This window comes from Etheostoma cragini, chromosome 8 (assembly GCF_013103735.1).
Source record: "Etheostoma cragini isolate CJK2018 chromosome 8, CSU_Ecrag_1.0, whole genome shotgun sequence".
In the NCBI taxonomy this organism is placed as follows: Eukaryota; Metazoa; Chordata; class Actinopteri; order Perciformes; family Percidae; genus Etheostoma; species Etheostoma cragini.
This window is the reverse complement of record NC_048414.1, coordinates 19,392,891-19,411,291: the sequence shown is the minus strand read 5'-3', so window position 1 is coordinate 19,411,291 and position 18,401 is coordinate 19,392,891. Positions and strand designations below refer to the sequence as shown.

At 42.2% G+C, this 18,401-nt stretch overlaps 2 protein-coding genes across 2 annotated transcripts in view; one reads left to right on the top strand and one right to left on the bottom strand.

Annotated features, from left to right (window-relative positions):
• Positions 1 to 18,401, bottom strand: part of pamr1 (peptidase domain containing associated with muscle regeneration 1) — a 71,441-nt gene that overhangs the window by 39,419 nt on the left and 13,621 nt on the right. The gene's annotated exons all lie outside the window — the stretch shown is intronic.
• Positions 3,716 to 6,568, top strand: fjx1 (four-jointed box kinase 1). The gene has a single exon (XM_034878709.1). The coding sequence runs from the start codon at positions 4,201 to 4,203 to the stop codon at positions 5,482 to 5,484; it is 1,284 nt and encodes a 427-aa protein (XP_034734600.1). The 5' UTR covers positions 3,716 to 4,200; the 3' UTR covers positions 5,485 to 6,568.

Below are 18,401 nucleotides of genomic sequence, written 5' to 3'. Positions count from 1 at the left end.
GTGAACATGCCCGCACTTGTGCTTGAGGGAAAGGGACACCAAGAGCCACGCTGGAGACCGAGCCAGCATATACAGTCACTCCACACTCCTAAAAAGCAACACACATCAGACAGAATCCCAGCAATGCACTTAAGCCTTCTTCATTTCCTATGTCTAGACCTTAGAAGTCATGCTGTTACTCAGCTTTTAAGTGAAAGTGAAGGAAAATAAGCAGGGATTTATTTTAATATCAGGACTAGTGAACAAGCAGACAACTTAAAATAGTTAAAAGTATAATTTGCATACCCATACTTGTATTTATTTAGTATCCTAAGCCTGTTTAGGATCCCTAACTAACTGCATTTCTGGGACACAGACACTGTGCAATGTGCAAAAGCTAATTTGTTTTTAAAAGCTTGTAAAACCAGATGGAAAAAGCCCTCCAAAAACAGGGCTGTAACAATATGCAATATGAAACCGAAATCACTGCCATTAGCATCCTTAGCACTAGCTAACTGGCTGGGGGCCGACTGTGGTTGTGTCCCCCGTTGTTACCATTAGATTAGATGTCTATCTATACAGTTGACGTTACTGATGAATTTGTGGGTTAGCCCAGAGTTGTTAACCGTGGTCAAAACAATAATACTAAAAATAACTGAGCGTGTTGAACGATGTCGTACTCTTACGTTACCCGCCAAGAATTAGCTAACGTTATAGACCTAGACAGGGTGCTAGAGACATGGCTCTGGACCTAGCATTAGCTACGTGTCAACCAGCACATTTACAGTAGACACCAAAGCACTTTGCTCCTTCCCGTTGAAAGGAGCCAGTTGAGGTGGTTCGGGCATCTGGTAAGGATGCCTCCTGGGCGTCTCCCTAGGGAGGTGTTCCAGGCACGTCCAGCTGGGGGGAGGCCTCGGGGAAGACCCAGGACTAGGTGGAGAGATTATATCTCCGACCTGGCCTGGGAACGCCTCAGGATCCCCCAGTCGGAGCTGGTTGATGTGGCTCGGGAAAGAGAAGTTTGGGGTCCCCTGCTGGAGCTGCTGCCCCCGTGACCCGATACCGGATAAGCAGATGAAGATGAATGGATGGATGGATGGACCGAAGCACTTTTCCTCTTCGGCCCCCCTACAGGTTGGGAGAGGAACTGTCCATCACTATTACCATTATCATTATTAGTATGTCTCATTCAAATGGTGGTTAATGAACCACTGAAACAATTTTGGAAACATTGTTTTAAGGTCCAAAAAATCTTTGGTGTTGGATCGATCAACATTAGGAATCAATCAATATGAATAAATAAGGTTTCTGTTGTATAACTGTGTTGCAAAGTCGGTTGGGATCAATGACAACACAATGCCATGTGGCAGAAAGAAAGTTGTGTTACTCTGTGTATTGTTGTTTGTATCGAATCGTGATGCAAACCGAATCGTAGGTTTGGTGTATCGTTACAGCCCTATCCACATGAGCTACTTATTTTTTTACCATGTTAGAGAAACATGCTCAGCCATGCACCGCAAAGCAAACCATTTCTTGAGATTCTAGGACTTGTCTCTATTCGTGCACAACCAAGGTTTTTTTTTTGTTACCTTTGCTCTGCCACTGCTGTCAATCTGCATTGCAGAATCAAACAAAACAGAATCGAACAAATCATTCTGCTGATGGCAATGACAACAACAACAAAAAACATCCGAATTGGCAAAGAAGAAGCGAGGGCTACATGAGCAATATGACCACATCCGAATCACTTCACCTCTCTGTCTATCCCCTGTCTGTTCCCATCTATCCCCTACGCGGTATTAGATATAAAAAGATATAATAGTGTTGGGGGGGGGGGGGTTGGTGGAGTTCACTATGTCTCCTTTCAGGCTATAACATAACATGAAAATCAACATGAAGATAACAGCTTCGGAGCTCCAGGCATTTAAAGCATACATTAGCAGACCCCTACTTTACTGGGTGTAATTCAGTATTCTTGTCTGCTTCTATCTTTTCCACTCAGGCAATTTAGCATGCCAGCATGTTGCTATAAAAATGACCCAATTAATTTGATTAGCAAACTAAGGTTCAAGATACTCAGTGTGAAAACATGATTGGAATGGTAAAGAGTATGGGGGATGCTAATGAGTTATGAGTTAATGAGAGAGATGCGTGTCTGGAGTTTGTGTGCAGTCATGTTACAATTAGTTTAGCAAAAGCCTTGGATGAGCATGGAACAAACAGGGGTTGACTTTGTTGTGCCCTAGGTGTTTGTGGGAACACTTTAAAAATACTTAACAGCAGATAGGGAAACAATGGCTTTAAGAATACAAAACAGAAGCGTGGAGTAGTCAACACAAGATATGTCATGAGTCCATATGTTGCTGAGATATGGAGGAAAGCACTGTAGACAGTATGTATAGGCTCATGTTGAATATAACAAGAAATTACAGAGAAAAGTCCAAAATTACAAGGCAACTGTTAGAAATGAACTTAAATGATTGTTATCTGCATGCAACAAATGTGTCAGTTTGTAGGGGGGGGCAGCCAGATCACTTCAAGGTTAGTGTATAGTGCTGTCTGCAGAACGGTCACACATTTGTGTTGTTGGGGGTCTGTACTCCAGCACATTGGCTTTCAAAAGAAACCATGACAGTGGAATTAAAGTGCTGACAATTACTGTACATTTGAGGGTGTTTAAGACACACTTAAACAAAGTAAACACATTTGATATTTATCATTTGGTTGCATTCATTCCCATTCAATGTGAGGTCTACAACTCCCAGACCTCCTTTGGCAGGCCTTTACTGCAGCTATCTTCCCTCCTGGCTTGTTTCAGGAGCTGTTGCCTTTAGCCTGGTTATGAGCAGTAAATCATACGATCAGTCCGAGAGAGGCGACTAACTTGGCAAGTCTGCAGTCCATTATTGAGGCATAAATAGTTGCCTTGTCTGTATATGTTTTGCGTCATTAAAAAAACTGGGGATTTAAAAAGCCCTACCTTGTTGCCGAATATGGATGTTAAAACCTGCATATAGCCTTAGATCTGTAAGTCAGCACTTTAACGCCACAGTTATACTTTTATTTCAAATCCAATGTAATGGACTATGCTACGGAGCCAAAACAATAAAAGAAAAGGTGCTGATTCTACGTGACTTTATGGTGATCATAAACTAGAAATATAATTAATTTAATTTATTGATTTATTTGACAGGGACAGTGTACATTAATTAACATTGCTGTAAATGCACCAGAATTATCCAAGTAAAACAGATCTTAAAATTGTTTACCTAAAAAACATTACCATGAATACAGTGCACAAGTTTGCTATAATACAGACATTAGGGTAAAAAAAATAAAAAATGATACTACACATTAACACAACAGAGACACAAGTGGCAGCACATTTGGGGTCAGGGAAAATACATATTCCTATTAATGCTGTCTTATTAATGCTGAAATGCATATATACAAAAGGTAGGCAAAGGTTTTTCACTAATTTGGCCAAACTGGGTTCAGGTAGTCATCCCTTCCTGTCTTTATCTCACTGACACAGATATTTCGCAGACACAAAATATAATGTGTTTAAAATGGTGACGTTATCTCCAAAGTAGTTCTGCCCCAGGTATCAATTATCATAATGGCTGCCTATGCCAATACCACACAATCCTCTCTCATCATACAAACACCCCCACACACACACACACCCACACACATAACGCGGTGCACTTGCTCCGCTCCTCTCTGAACCCTCCTTTCCACGATCCGCCCACCATCTCGGGACTGGAGTCACGTGTCTCAACGCCTAGTGTCTCTCTGCTAGCCGACACCACCACAAACTCACCCAGCGCCCGGTGCAGAGAGACAGGACGATGAGAGACGGAGAGGTGCACACGGACAGAAAGCACCTCTAGCCTACGACGCCACTGGGTGATAATGGAGAACGTTCAATAGAGGATATCCGCCCTGGTGATCCGAAATTCTGGGTTTCCCGCAGAGGAGGGATGTGACAAGGCATCTGAACAGGACGGGAGATGAGAAGCACACTGTTTCGGAGACCCTCTTCTTCCTGTGATCCCAAACAGTTCGCCTGTGAGCCGCGGCGCGGGGTGTACCGGACACGGGGCGCACGGCTCACAGCCGCTCCAGCTCAACTGGGGTCTGAACAAAGTTCCTTCTCGCTGTCTTAGTGGAACCTGCACAGCTGTGGGTCTCCGAAGGGGAACGGTGGTCTTTGCCATGAGGGCTGTTTCCGCAAACTTGTTCGCTCTTCTTTTCCTGTGCGCCCTTGCAAGTGTTTTCTATGTGTGGAGCGCACTGGAGAGCCGTTTGGAGCGACACAAACGGGGGTTCCCAGTACCGGGCGCGGGGTCTTTTTACCAAAGTCTCCCAGCAGACCTCTCCGCCAAAACTTTCCGGGCATTGCTCGCTGTCCCAGCGGCACAAAGACCGCACTTGGGGGGCAGACTTGAGGCTCTAAACCTCAGTGATCAAACTGCCTCTGCAGGAAATCGACATTACCATGTGAATAGGGATAACAAGAGGTCAGCGCTGCGGGAGGGCCCGGTCAAGTTAGGTTCCCCGGTGGAGGATGGGATATTTTGGAGTGAATGGCTGGAGGAGCTCCTTCCCGTGGGCTTCACGGAGGACTATGCTCAGGCTTGGCGAGGGAGAGCCAGGACATCCAGAATAGTGCAGCTGGAGGCTGGATGCGGCAGGATATCAAATCAGCTCGCAACGTTCGCAGATGGGACCAAAGCGTGTGTGCGTTACGGGATAAACGCGGATCAGGTGCAAGGAGAAACTTTGACATATTACCTCGCCAGTTTGCTCGGCATCACAAACCTGCCTCCCCTCGCACTGTCCCAGCTGAACGGTGACAGTGACCAATGGGCGGCTGTGAGGACGCGCATAGGTGGTTTACAGTGGAGTGATCGAGCCGTGGTGTCTCTCACTGAGTGGGTCTCCAACCTGACCGGGGTGGTCACACCAGCGCCGCTTCGACAGGAGAGCAGCGGGCTGCATCCTGTGCTCGGGGAGCTCCGGAACAAGACGACGGCGGAGCTGCTGGAGCTATTGCAGTGGACCGACTTGATTATATTCGACTACCTGACTGCAAACTTCGACAGGCTCGTCAGCAATCTGTTCAGCCTGCAGTGGGATTCGCGCGTAATGGAGAGGGACACCAACAACCTCCTGAGAACACCCCGCGGTGACCTCGTATTCATAGACAACGAGGCCGGACTCGTGCACGGCTTTCGGGTGTTAAACATGTGGGAGAAATATCACAATACAGTACTGAGCTCCGTGTGTGTGTTCAGAAAGAGGACCATGCAGCGCGTGGCGGAGCTGCACAGGCGCAGAGACGCTAGGAACAGGCTGCTGGAGCTCTACAGAGACAGCGAGCCTTTGTCACAGGAACTAGGATTTCTATCAGACGAGCACGCCGGTGTTCTCCAGGACAGGATAGACAGATTATACAAACACATTTTGCATTGCAAAGGGAAGTACAGCCAGCTGTGAACATTCAGCACGCGCAGGTGATGGGTTTGTTGTCTGCACGGTATAATGAGCTCTGCAAACGCGATTGCCACACCTGCGCATTACACAAAACTCTCTTGAATATCCAGCTGAACTACCTCTTGTGGATCGAAATGTGTTGCCTACTTTATAAATAAGTACATTTGACACATGTTTCTAAGCTCCCTGTTGCGAGTTCCACTGTATGCCTCACAGAGAAGAATGATCTATTCTCTCTTACTTTCACCCCATGATGCTCACCCCACCAAATGGTATTAAACCTAAAGAGTAAAGGCTATGTTTGCGACTAGGGTGTCATGACGCAGCCCTTCGTGTACGTCTTTGGATTCCCGCCTTTTGTTCAAAAATCCTAGTGATGAACTCCTAAGCCTTAACATGCTGTAAGTTCTTGGATACTTTAGATTTTCTGTTGACATCTGGCTCGCTTTTTATATAGAAACTCGTTTGCACAGCACATTGTCATAGCAGCACCTGCACTCCTGTAATTGTGTTTGCATTGCATATTTAGCCTTAAAGTCACAGGTGTATCATACCCATTGTACATATTGTAAGTAGGTTGTAAATATTGTCTGCCAACCTGTTTTGGAAACTTGACGCTCCACTAATTTAACGTGCATTGTAACATTCCCAAATCTCTTGTCCTTTTTGATAAATACACTGTAATTTAATTTAACTGTGTGTGTTGTATGCGGTTTGTCCTTAACTGCCTTATAAGAGTCTTATTAGTCTGCCTCTGTGCTTGCCCATTACAGTGTTCTCATTGGGCTGTAGAAACATATCTTGTACTAGCACACTGTTCCCCAGGAGCCATTATTTCAACCGCTGGCACGCTACAACAGGAATCTCTAATCCCCTTCATAATCTCGCCCAGAATGATAGAGACAACTGACATCATTTGAAAAGGGCTTTACTGTTCCCTTTCTATAAGAAAACCTGCTTTTTCATATTTTGTCCCTCTGGTACACTTAATGACAGCTCCGCTCTCAGAGGAGAGCCTAGTTTATAGTTTTTCAAAGGTTGAATTTGTAACTTTGAAAGGTATTCAAGAGAAAAAGTACAGCCTGGAGGGTCAGCTGCATTATTTGGCCTCATGCTTTCACTTCACATAACGCCATCTTTCTTTAATTTGACCCTTTTAGAAGCATCCTTTCCTTATTAGTTCCACAATGGGCGCAGCTCTGTGTCTGATTCATGGTTCTAGACTTACGAGCACACAAAAACTTTTGAAGGCCTAATTCATACCAGCCTCTCACTGTTCTGCACATCATCTGGTTTCTTTTACAGCTTTTTTATGTATGGCCAACTCCATGACACATCCCTACTGTTAAGTACATCTCCATTGAATGGGATGAGTGCATCTTGTTCTAATAGCGGCTCGATTTGTACTCGCACTTCATTTCATGGCTTACGGCACGTGTGTCAGTATCAGTGATTCATGTTTCTCCCTACTAGGTCACTGCATAAGTGGCAGAGAAGCAGCAGAGGTTTAAGCAGGTGTAACTGGAGGCTTTTTCCAGACTAACTGCCAGCTGCAGCTCTAATAGGGACTTGGGGATCAATATGTGCACTGCCTGCTGTATAGGCAAAAGCAGGTCATGTTAATGTGCTTGGTGTACGGGTTAGTATGTAAACGTGTGTGTTTCGGAGGGAGGTTGCAGCTGGGCACCAAGCTCTAAGCATGTCTGTTAATGCCGAACACTGCAAAGAGATTTACGACAGGCTGCAGACACCAGGGATTAAACACACTGCTAAACTGAGGTCTGCTGGTCTAAACCAGACTCAAAACCCGTCCTCCTTTCCTGCTCTGCATCCCTCTGTATTTTCACCCACATCTACGCATTTGTCTTCACTGTTAACATCACCGTCAACTTCATTTGTTAGCTAAACAGAAGATTCTTAATTCTATTCTTTTGGACATTCCTTTGCAGAAGAAAGCCATTTTTTAAACCAGGGACCATGGCAGCCGTAATCACACCAATGGTCAAAATCAAAGAGGTTTTTGAATCACCCTTCTAACTGTTCACATATGTTCCGACCTTATTCTCCCTGCCTGGCTTATTTCAGATCACCACAAAAACTCTTTCAAGTCCCCCCCCCCCCCCCCCCCCCCCCCCCCCCCCCCCCCCCCCCCCCCTTTTTTTCCCCCAAAGGCAATGCAATCTTCATGCACATAACTTTGTGACATGGTCTAATGAATGCAGCTTGTCCTAGCTCGTGGCAATATACACAGTAGGCTATTTGGCATGTATGTTGCAGTTAGTTATGCCCTTATACATGCCAGTTGTCTGTGGTTCCTTCCAGATGGGCTTGCTTTCTGTGTCAGTATGGCTGAATCACATGCTCAGACAGTCATACTAGCCAGGGGCCCACAGCAGGCCCGAACACAGACCCCAGGTACTCAAGCCAATCTTTTTCTTTGTGCACATTGCAAACATTCCAGAGGAGCTCGGGGAGGATCATCTCCATGGACACTCAAAAGCACACAGACACTTCTCAGGCAGACGAGTGGAAGGAGTCCCAGCTGAATACATAAACCGTTGTCAAAGTTGGCTGAGATCCTGTATCCTCATTTATAAAACTGACAATAAAGTCAGGATTATCAGTAAGTCATATTAAGAAAGGTATCCACATTGATGCAACATTTTAAAGTCACAATGCAAAGTTTTGGGAAATGCTTTATCAGGTTTTCTTACTGAGATCAGAATTTAAAACTGCTCCTTGTTTTTACACTTGTTATCTTTGTGAGTGTAAAAATGAGTTACAACGTTGGGATTAGGGAGCTTTCTAGGTGCTGGTAGGCGCATCTTATAACATATGGTCAGAGCCAGGCTAGCTCTTTCCCCCTGTTTAAGTCTTAATGTTAAGCTAAAAGGCTGCTAGCTCTACCCTTGTGTGGATCAGAAAGACATGAGTGGTATCAAGCCTTTCATCTAACTAATCAAGAATGCAAATAAGGTGGACGGGTTGGCTCAGTGGGTAGAGCAGGCGCACATATACTTCGAGATTTACGCCTCGATGTAGAGGTCCAGGGTTTGAATCGGACCTGCGACGATTTTCTCCGTTCTCTGCTAGCTGTCCTATCAAATGAAGGTGGAAAAGCCTAAAAAAACTAACTTAAAAAAAAGAATGCAAATAAGTATGTTTCCCAAAATGTTGAACCTCAAATACTTTAATCAACTCAAACAAGAATATCAAAATGTCATCATCATCAAACACAAAACAGTTGGTTAATTACACCCAACTCATTTGCATGATTTAAAGTATGAAAGGCTGTTGAAAATGATGTGTTTTGCCAGACACCAGGTGACTAACTGACTTAGACTGTCCCTTTCCCTGTGGGCCTGCCATGTGCCAGTAAACGGACATAACTGGCATTCTTTCATGGCCACACAGTGCAGGGAACTTCCTGAGCATGACTGAATGATTTCATTATGAAACACGGCACATACTAGAGGGGGAGTTAGTTAGTCCCAGCTGAGTGGATACGGGCCATGACTGGGGGGCCGGGGCAACGTCTGGAGGGGCTTTGGCAGTGTAAGGGCTGGAGAGCGGGGCTGTGGTGGGCCTGGGGAGCTGGCACAAAGCCTGGCTTTGTCCAAACCAGGGGTGAAAGCATAAGGTCAGGACCTTTAGGCATTCTTTCTCAAGACAAAGTAAAAGGTAATGAGCAACAGAGAGTGGCGAGAAAAAGGGCCACACATACCTCAGCTCGTAGGAGGAGAAACAAATGTGATAAGTGTAGCGTCCTCTGTTATCATCTCTGCATGTGTGAGTCCACATTCACTGAAGTCAAATCTATGATGCTGATAAAATTGGCTAGTTTTCCTAGTACAATTTTGAGATAATTATGCTCCACTGTAGTACTTCAATGTTCTACTACTTTATACGTATACTCCACTACATTTCAGAAGGTAATGTTGTACTTTTTACTTCACTACATTTATTTGATAACTTTAGCAGTAATTACATAAACTATGACTCTATTGTATCAACACGACTTTGATTCACAGGGAGAAATTCACCAGCTACCCATGCAGCATTAAATGAAGTGAGCTATTTAATTAGCTGTGAAATGAAAGTGATGAATGCATCAATAATTATAATCCAATAACATGCAGTGAAACAGGCCATTCTGCATAACAAGTATTTTTACTTTTGGTACTTTAAGTGTATTGTAACTGGGTGTTTCTACACTGTGATATAACTACTTTTACTTTAAGATCTAAGTACTTCTTCTACCATTGCCAGCTGTGACGAACGTTTTTTTGGATATGCGCTATGTAGTCTCATTTCATCACATGCTGCGCGTTTAACAAGTGTGTGCACCTGGAAACACCACAAGGGACACCCAGCTTTGTTAATCTCCGCCATATGGATTTACTTTTAAAGTCAGCTGTGATAGCACACAAGCATTTGATTAATGAGAGAGAATGCAAATAGAAAAAGTGAAAGAAAGTTAAGATGAGAAGGTGGAGCGATGGGTTATGTGGCAGATGTGTGTGATCGTGAAAAACTCAATGACAGATTGGGTTTTCTGAAAGAAGAAATGTCCCTAGACTCTGATGGCCAATGTCTCCAGTCAAGAAACATGTGTCCTTGGGTGGGGAATTGGTTTTTGCAGGGTTCTGTCACAGTAAATCATACACAAGGGAGCAGACTCACACACCGGTCCAGCTGGTGTCAACTCTCTCAGGGCTGCCATGCCTAGATTATGGAGAAAAAAGAAGAATCACACTTTACCTTCATCAAACTAGTTTATTTTGTCACTCGGTCATGACTACCAGTGAGTCAGATCTTTGATGTAGTTGTTGACAGAAATATGACGGATAATACAGACAAATGACATTATATTCTTCCTCATCATTTTACGTTATTAGATTTGGAGCTTAATTATGTTGCCTAGAGTATGTCTACAAATAGACAGAGATCGGAATATAATCCATTAAACAGTTTTTGAAACAAGAACTGTTTAACCTCAATTTGATTCTCTCTATTTTTCCTTAATACGATTTGCTTCTTGCCAGTCATAGCATGCATAAAAATAAATCCTGATTATTTCACTACTTAATACTATCCTATTTGTTATGCCTAAATCGTCCCTCAAGCTCTGTCTCCAAAATGTCAGACCATAGTCTACTTCAGAAGTATATTCATATTTCAGAATGATAAAGACAGTTTTCCCCCTACAAGTTGAGCTAAATGAAAGACTTCACTTTTGTTGTAAGTAAAAGTGTGAATAAAGTAAATAAAGGAGCTAAATTCAGCCGGTGCTTTAAAATCCATTACCCAGAAATGATATTAGCTCCCCTGTAAGGACTAGAGCCTGACTTACCAAGAGCCTGGGTCTGACCGAGGTTTCTGCCTAAAAGGAAGTTTTTCCTCGCCACTGTCGCACTGTTGCTTGCTCTGGAGGAGACTACTAGAACTGTTGGGTTCTTGTAAATTCTGGAGTGTGGTCTATCTGTATAGTGTCTTGAGATAACTCTTGTTATGAATTGATACTATAAATAAAATTGAATTGAATTGAATTGAATTGACTGACTTTTAAGGCCGATACTATACAAATATTAGGTTATTTCAGAATCTGTATATAAATATATATATATATATACAATATATATACATTTACATATATATATATATATATATATATATATATATAAATAAAAAATCCATAATATACATAATATGATAATAATTAGTTTTATTGTCAGAACAGAGGGACATCAAAATATATTAAAGTTCTGATAAATAAAAATATATGTATAAAAATACAAACTTAAGATAGGAAACTTAAAGTCCTTAAACACTCACAACAAAATTTATGGTTGACCGTCCCTTTTTATTTTATTTAAAAAAAAAAAATGTATCCGAATCATTTATTTGTCATTATAAATGATTCTGATGAATGAATATTTTTATCGGCCATTATAAATGCTGATACCATTAGTTCTGGAAATGCCTACTATCGGCCGAGAATATCGGCCCGCTGACATCGGCTCGGTCGGCCTCTAGTAAGGACCGTGCTGTGCTCAAATGTTTTGCCTTGCTTTCGCCCTCCTTCCCTCGACTGAAATGTTGCAGAGCATTTGACTGACATGCTTGACGCCTGTTGGTATTCCTCTGGGTGAGGCCTGTTGATGCTTCGCTGCAGCCGGGGGACCTGTTTCAAGTACAAGTCGTTTCGCTCATTTGCTTCTGGATTCATCTCTATGTAAATGAGAATTAGTATGCTTATGGAAATGACTGATTTTTTCTGTCCTTTGCTGAAAAAAAGAAAAAAAAAGAAATCGCTGATCATATTTGTGGCAGGGAGATAATCTATCATTTTGCCGCTGCATGCGTCTTTCTCGTGGCCACCTGCATCTAGCTGAGATTGTGGCAGTAATTAAGATATTTCTATGCAAATGTTGTGAGGGGAGGTTATGAATCAGCCCCAATGCCAGACAATAAGTTTATTGGTCCAGATTATAATAATAATGATCTATAAGAATGAGGGGACAACTTTTCTTTTTCTGAAAAGGTGTATGCAAATGCTGCGCCATTCAGCAAACACAACTTTGTATCTGAAACATCTTATTATCATTTAGATTCAAAAATGGAAGGGATGGATACCAATACCAGTATTGGGTCTCGGTCTGATGCTGTGCACATGTACTAGTACTTGTAATCATAAAATTACTCCGATACTACCACATTACTACTTAATAGAAACGTGACATTAACTTCTTCATGGAGCAGGTATAGGCGTCGGAAGAGGAGCAACGCAAGCCGTTTGGAGGCTGTAAAGATACCAGAAGCTCTTACCCAATACATGACTGACAATCAGCCATTGTCAGTTGTTAATCATACTAGCTTTTGACGTCTTGTCGGTGTACTGGAGCTGAGGTATGGGATTCCCGGCCGTTCCTACATCACAAAAACCATATTTCCAAAGCTACCTGACCTTGTGAAAAAGCACATCAGCAGCCTGTTGCCAGTAAACTTCACCACTGATATATGGAGTAGCTGTGTCAGCCCGACGTCTCTCATCAGTTTAACAGACATAAATATGAAGAACGCGGTATTTCAAATCGGTTCCTTCTGCATGCGGCCCCTACGGCGCTACTCTGCAAATAGCAAAACAGTTATTTTTTTGTTTTTGTTTTTTACAACTAAGCTAACACGAAAGCTGTCGGTTTGTAGTCAAACTGTTGATATAGTTATATAGCCACAAGTCTTTATATTTGGACAAAATCTTGCTGGGAAACGAAACCATCCTCTCCACTGGAGTGGTAAAACCATACGCAAATAACTTCATTAGATTTAGCCTTCTTCATTCTTTCTAAACTTCACATCAGTATTTTGATATCATGAATGATAAGATTTATATTATTGACACTAGCTCAGGAAAATATCCAGCCCATGGCCATGCGCTTTGAATAGAAAAAAGCATGATCCTTTGAATAAACTGCTGTGTTTTAATTGACAACAACATCAGAGCAGGCCAAACTCACGTGCGTCTAAAACACAGACGGACCCCAGAGGAATTATTAAGTACTTTTGGTACTCGGTATCGGCGAGTACCCAAATGTAAGTACTTTTACTTGGTCTTACAGTGGTATCAGTCCATCCCTAGAAATTAGCATTGAAAATTCTTATATTTGCTCATTTTCGACCTATTTGTTTGTCAGTGCAGCTATTTTTTTTTTTTTTTTTTTTAAGTGTGCTGTGAGGATGTGACTGTGTCATAAGTGCTTTGTCCTCTCCATGCCTGAGGTGCAAAGAGAATCGATACACAGAAGGGCAAGAGGACGTGTGATACTTGATGACAAAATACCTACAAGCTGCTGAAACAGCACATTCCTTCCTGCTAGCTGACCACATGCTCTCTGAATGTTAGCGTTGGCTGGAGGGTGTACCCTGTTGGAGACCTGTGTGCGGTCACAGTAGTCCTTTTGAATTATTGCACCTATTGGCTGCGCCAGTGCTCAGTAATTTGGTCATTTCTATGTAAATTGTGCTTTGTGCCGCTATAGAAGGCTGTTGTACCACACAAACGCTCCGGCTTGCCTTGTTCTGTAATAGTACACTGTTACACTGAATGATTAAAGCTAACTGTGAGAAAATGGCACTACAGTCAATCAGTTAAGTAGATAGGTCGACAGGAGTGTAGATAGAAGAGGAGGGCACTCAGGCATGCGGTGACGAAGACAGGCATAAGAGGCAGGCGGATGTTTTGGGTTGCGTCCAGCCTTCTGGCTTCTCTCTTTAGAGGGGAGAAGAGAGAAGAGCCCACAAGAGACAAACATTAGGGGATTTATGGCTGACTCTGCAGTATCATTGTCATTTGAACAAGATTGGACATGCTTTAGTGAGGCGAGATGGGACTATCTCGTACAGGAGACAGCAGAATGAGGCAATATATTAAAATATATATACACATAAGTTAATGAAGCTTATTTGATTTCACTGCTATTCTACCTCAGGATTTTTATAAATTTAGGCTTGGGCACAAATCTTGGCAGCATTGCAAGACAGAAAATCTAAGCTCTCAAAGACATAATAATGCCTTATTTTCTTGACAATAATATCACTTGATGGCATTGCTACCTTCAAGTATCCTAAGAAAATCCTGTGTTGTAGACAGTTTTTATTTAAAACAAAAAATGCAGCCTTGTCAGAGTTTTTTTTTCTATCTTTAAAAATGGCCTGGAGTTATTCAGCTCTGTCTATACGACATTCTGCTTTAAGTAAATGATCTTTTCTACATTCACTTGTCTCAACAATACTGCAATGTGTGCGTTGTCAAGAGTAGTGGCCTGATCAGCCTGCCTTAAAGCCTGATAGGACCAGCTGTGATTTTCACCAGGCCATACCGGGACTTTTTCTTTGTCTTAACTTCCTATCAAATATAGTCAGCGAGTGTTACCTGGTTATGGAGATGTGATATGTTTCATTCAAGATTTTTTAACTTTAGTGGGTAAAAACTTAAAAACAGAGAGTCAAATGCATTTAGCATTAAACTGAAATACCGCTTGTTAGCGCAGAAACCTTAATAAAAGGTAACCCCTACCCCATTTAAAAAAAAAAAAGTACATTGAGATTTTGTTTGTACACTACTAAGACTGTCCTCCCCTAAGTAGGGCTGGGTACTGAATTCAATACATTTCAAGCCCCGAACGAATTGCCTCTAAAGTATTGAGTACGAAAACATTCCGCGTCATTCAATACCCAATTTCAATATCTAAAGATTAAATCTTATCAGCGTCAGTGAGCCAATAAGCATGTAGCATGCTTCTACCAAGATCTTATAATGCTGGTGATTGGCTATCTAACGTTACACGTCGCAGAGGCAAGCAGGAAAGACTCTAGGAGCTGAAATATAAATAGGATTAGTTTGTAGATTTGTGCCATCATGTGTGTAACGTAATTTCTTTTAGATTTATAAAATTTGTATCGGAAAAAGTATTGTTTAGGAACAGGTATTAAAGTCACGTTATTGGTATTGGTATTGTAATCAACATTTTTTTAAACAATACCCAGCCCTACCACTGACAAACTCCTACATAACTCACATTTTCAAGCAGCCATTAGCCTGAGTAATTATGCTGTGACCAGAACAGGAAGTACAGTGGCAAAGCATAAGTAGGCAGGTTGGGATGGTGAATAGAACAAAGCCGCACTAGACTTTCACACAGGAGACCAGGGGTCGAGTCTTGTTTTAAAATGCGCGTATGGGTCGTTTTAGACGGTAGGAATAAACTATCTCTATCATCGAATGGTTTGGGGGAACTGTTGACACTAGCATGATAACACATTCCTGGTGCATGTTTGAATCTATTCCGCTGATTGACAGTTTAATGGCAGGATATAAATAACAAATTACTTTCATGCCATTCCTATTTTTTGGGCCAGCTCAGACGGTGAAAGGCTTGAATGTCTGTGTATTTCTGGGGCAAATTGAAGATGAAGTGAAGATGAGCCTTCCTTCTTCCCCGGCCAACAGAATGGCTGCCAATGACAACGGGGATATGGACATCTGCAAGTAGCAGATAAAGTGGCCAAAAAATATAAAAGGGTTAATAAAAAAAGTGCAGACATGTTATTTTCCTCACCTTTTGAAGTTTAATTATATGTTATCATGTATGCTTTAAAGATATTGCCTCTCCCAAAGACATTCCTCTCCTTTACCACCTGTAACCTGACTCATCTCAAATAACAAGTCAGAGAGATCCGGGCGCATTACGCCAGCAGCCACAACAATTATACTTTGACACGACTGCAGGGTGAGGCTCAGTGTGTAGCATTTTGTGACACCCTAACATTACTTTAACCAAAGGGAAACAATACAGGGTGTAGTGGTTCACTTCCTTCCACGTTGCGTGTCAATTCAAGCAGCAAACCTTTGTGTTTTAACCTTTTTCTTCAGCACAAATCTTTTGGCAACTGAAATGCTGCATGTGAGAGGTTTCAGTGTCCTCAACATAAAAAACAGCACTTGGCAGACAGGGCAGGGTTACAGGAAATTCAGAGGTGACATTTCATTTTGTGAATCATCAAGGCTTAACAAAACAAAAAGGCTTGTAGCTACTATCCCTGTCTTTGGTTTTATAAGGTCTCCGCAATTATTTTTTCTCCCTCACTCTTTTGCCTTTATTCCCCTCCACTTTTTCTCATTCTATTACTCCAAGTCTATTTGGCCTGTGCAAATATTGCCATTGTGACATCCTGTAAGCACTGATTGATTGTGGGTGGGGGCTAATCGTCTAGTAACAAAGACATCTTCCACAAAATCAATGCCACTGACAGAGAAACTAAATCTTCTTAGGGTTCCAAAATCCTTTGTGTTATAGCATTGTCAGGGGAAAATCTAGTATGTTCTCTCATTTTGTTTACTTTAGTTTAGATCCCAACTCCGTTAGGTTGTGGAGAGGAGGTCACTGAACAAACGGTTATCTATCATGGATAACCTCGACCACCCTCCCCCCCCACTGGTCCAACAGCGGAGCACCTTCTCGAAGAGGCTCTGACAGCTTCGATGTTGCACGGACCGCTACAACAAATCATTCCTACCACAGGCAACCAAGCCTTTAAACACTAAGACTCTGAGACATCACAATACTGCACAAGTGCAACTTGCACAATAGGTTTATTTACATATTTATCATACTATACTAAGCAGTTGCACATTTTTGTAAAAAGTGAGGGTCCATTCCATTTTATGAGTCCATTTTAATGGCTAAATTGATGGCCTCCAATCAGGAAAGGGAATGGCACTGAGATTGCCTGTGAGATACTCTAAGACAGAAAACAGACATATGCAGCGAACGGCAAAAAGAATGCAACAAAGTGATTTATTCTTTATGTGTTGACTTTTGTCTTCCTCCTGCTTTGCCTGTCATGTGTAGAGGCGGCAGGGAGCAATAGTCATGTTATCGGCATGGCTTCATTCCAGACCCTTAAACACACGCAAAAGGACACATACTAAAACGATTAGCTGATTAATCAATTTTGATAACTAATTAATCAAGTCTATTATAACATTATGGCAAATTGAATACATTTGGGTTTTAGGCTCTTCATTAGACAAAACAAGCCATTTGAATTTGTCACATTGGGCTCTGGGAAATCGGCCGATCGGAAAACCCCTCTCCCGAGCAGAGATCCCCCATGACTAGGCTAGGTTTACTCCGGGGCGATAATTTTCATAAACAGACATTTCAACCTCTCAGGTTTAAAAAGTAACATCGTGCACACCTTTCAATTTTCATACATATATGCCGTAAAGAGCATGCCAAACCTGTAGGTGGCAGTGTAACAAGAAGCTCTAGTCCACGTTAGCCAATCAGAATCCCCAAAACAGCAACAACAGAAACAAATTTCCTTCCTTGGCTTTTTAAAACTCCTTTTGTCTTAGTTTAAATGCAAACCAAGATTTCAAAAATCTCCACTCTGGCCGGAGTTTTTTATAAATTCTCCGTTTGGGTGTTAACGAAGGGCACAAACGAAGGGAAATGTCTTTCAAAGTAATTATGTTGGTGTAAACAGGGCCTTAGCAAGCACAACTAAGCATGATAGGCCTGTCAAGCTTTGGCTTCCTTCACACCTTAAAGCGGTGTGCATGAGCAAAACTGAAGGTCGCTGGCTAGAAAAGCCTGCTTTTGTCTACCTTAAATCCAGTTACCATTAATTTAAAAAGTGATTTTGAGGGTGAATCTGTCACTGTTTGCCAGATGAGAACAGAAAGCTGGAAACTGTGAAGGGCATTTTGTATGATTCCTGACATTTTATAGAATTAACTTTTAATTGATTACTCAAAAAGAAATCGAAACATGAATCAATGATGACAACATTAGTTGCAGGTCTATACGCAACACACTCATACATAGTATGTGCACATCGCAGTAAAACGGGAGAGCCAAGGACACACATCTAAACAAACCTCTGCTTTCAAAAAAAAGAAAAACAAATGGAGGCCAGTGTAGTTACGCTGCTATAGGAGAGGCTCAGGCAGATGGGTGACTTTGAGCATGCTGTGCAGGAACGACAGAGTCAGACCAGACCACGACCCCAGCCATGTTCTGTTTTTATAACCCTCAGCCTTTAAAAAACACCCCCTCTCTCTGCCATCCCCGAGTTCTCAGCAATTTCTTTTCATCTGAAGTTGCCGCTGGACTGGAGATTACACGCTTGTGTTACCATCTAGTAAAAATAATAGGTGTGTGTGTGTGTGTGTGTGTTTGTGTGTGCGTTTGTGTGTGTGTGCGTGTCGTCAGCAGGCTTGTATTACATGCTTATTCCATGATTCAAAGGCATATTACCCATCCTAAGACAGTTGACCAGCAGAACTAATTATCTAGCCTTGTTGGTGGTAAATATGCAACATGTTGCTGTTCATACGTACAGTATAAGAATGA

Excerpts from the sequence above, each read along its gene's own strand:
- fjx1 (XM_034878709.1), top strand. The coding sequence starts at position 4,201 with ATGAGGGCTGTTTCCGCAAACTTGTTCGCTCTTCTTTTCCTGTGCGCC.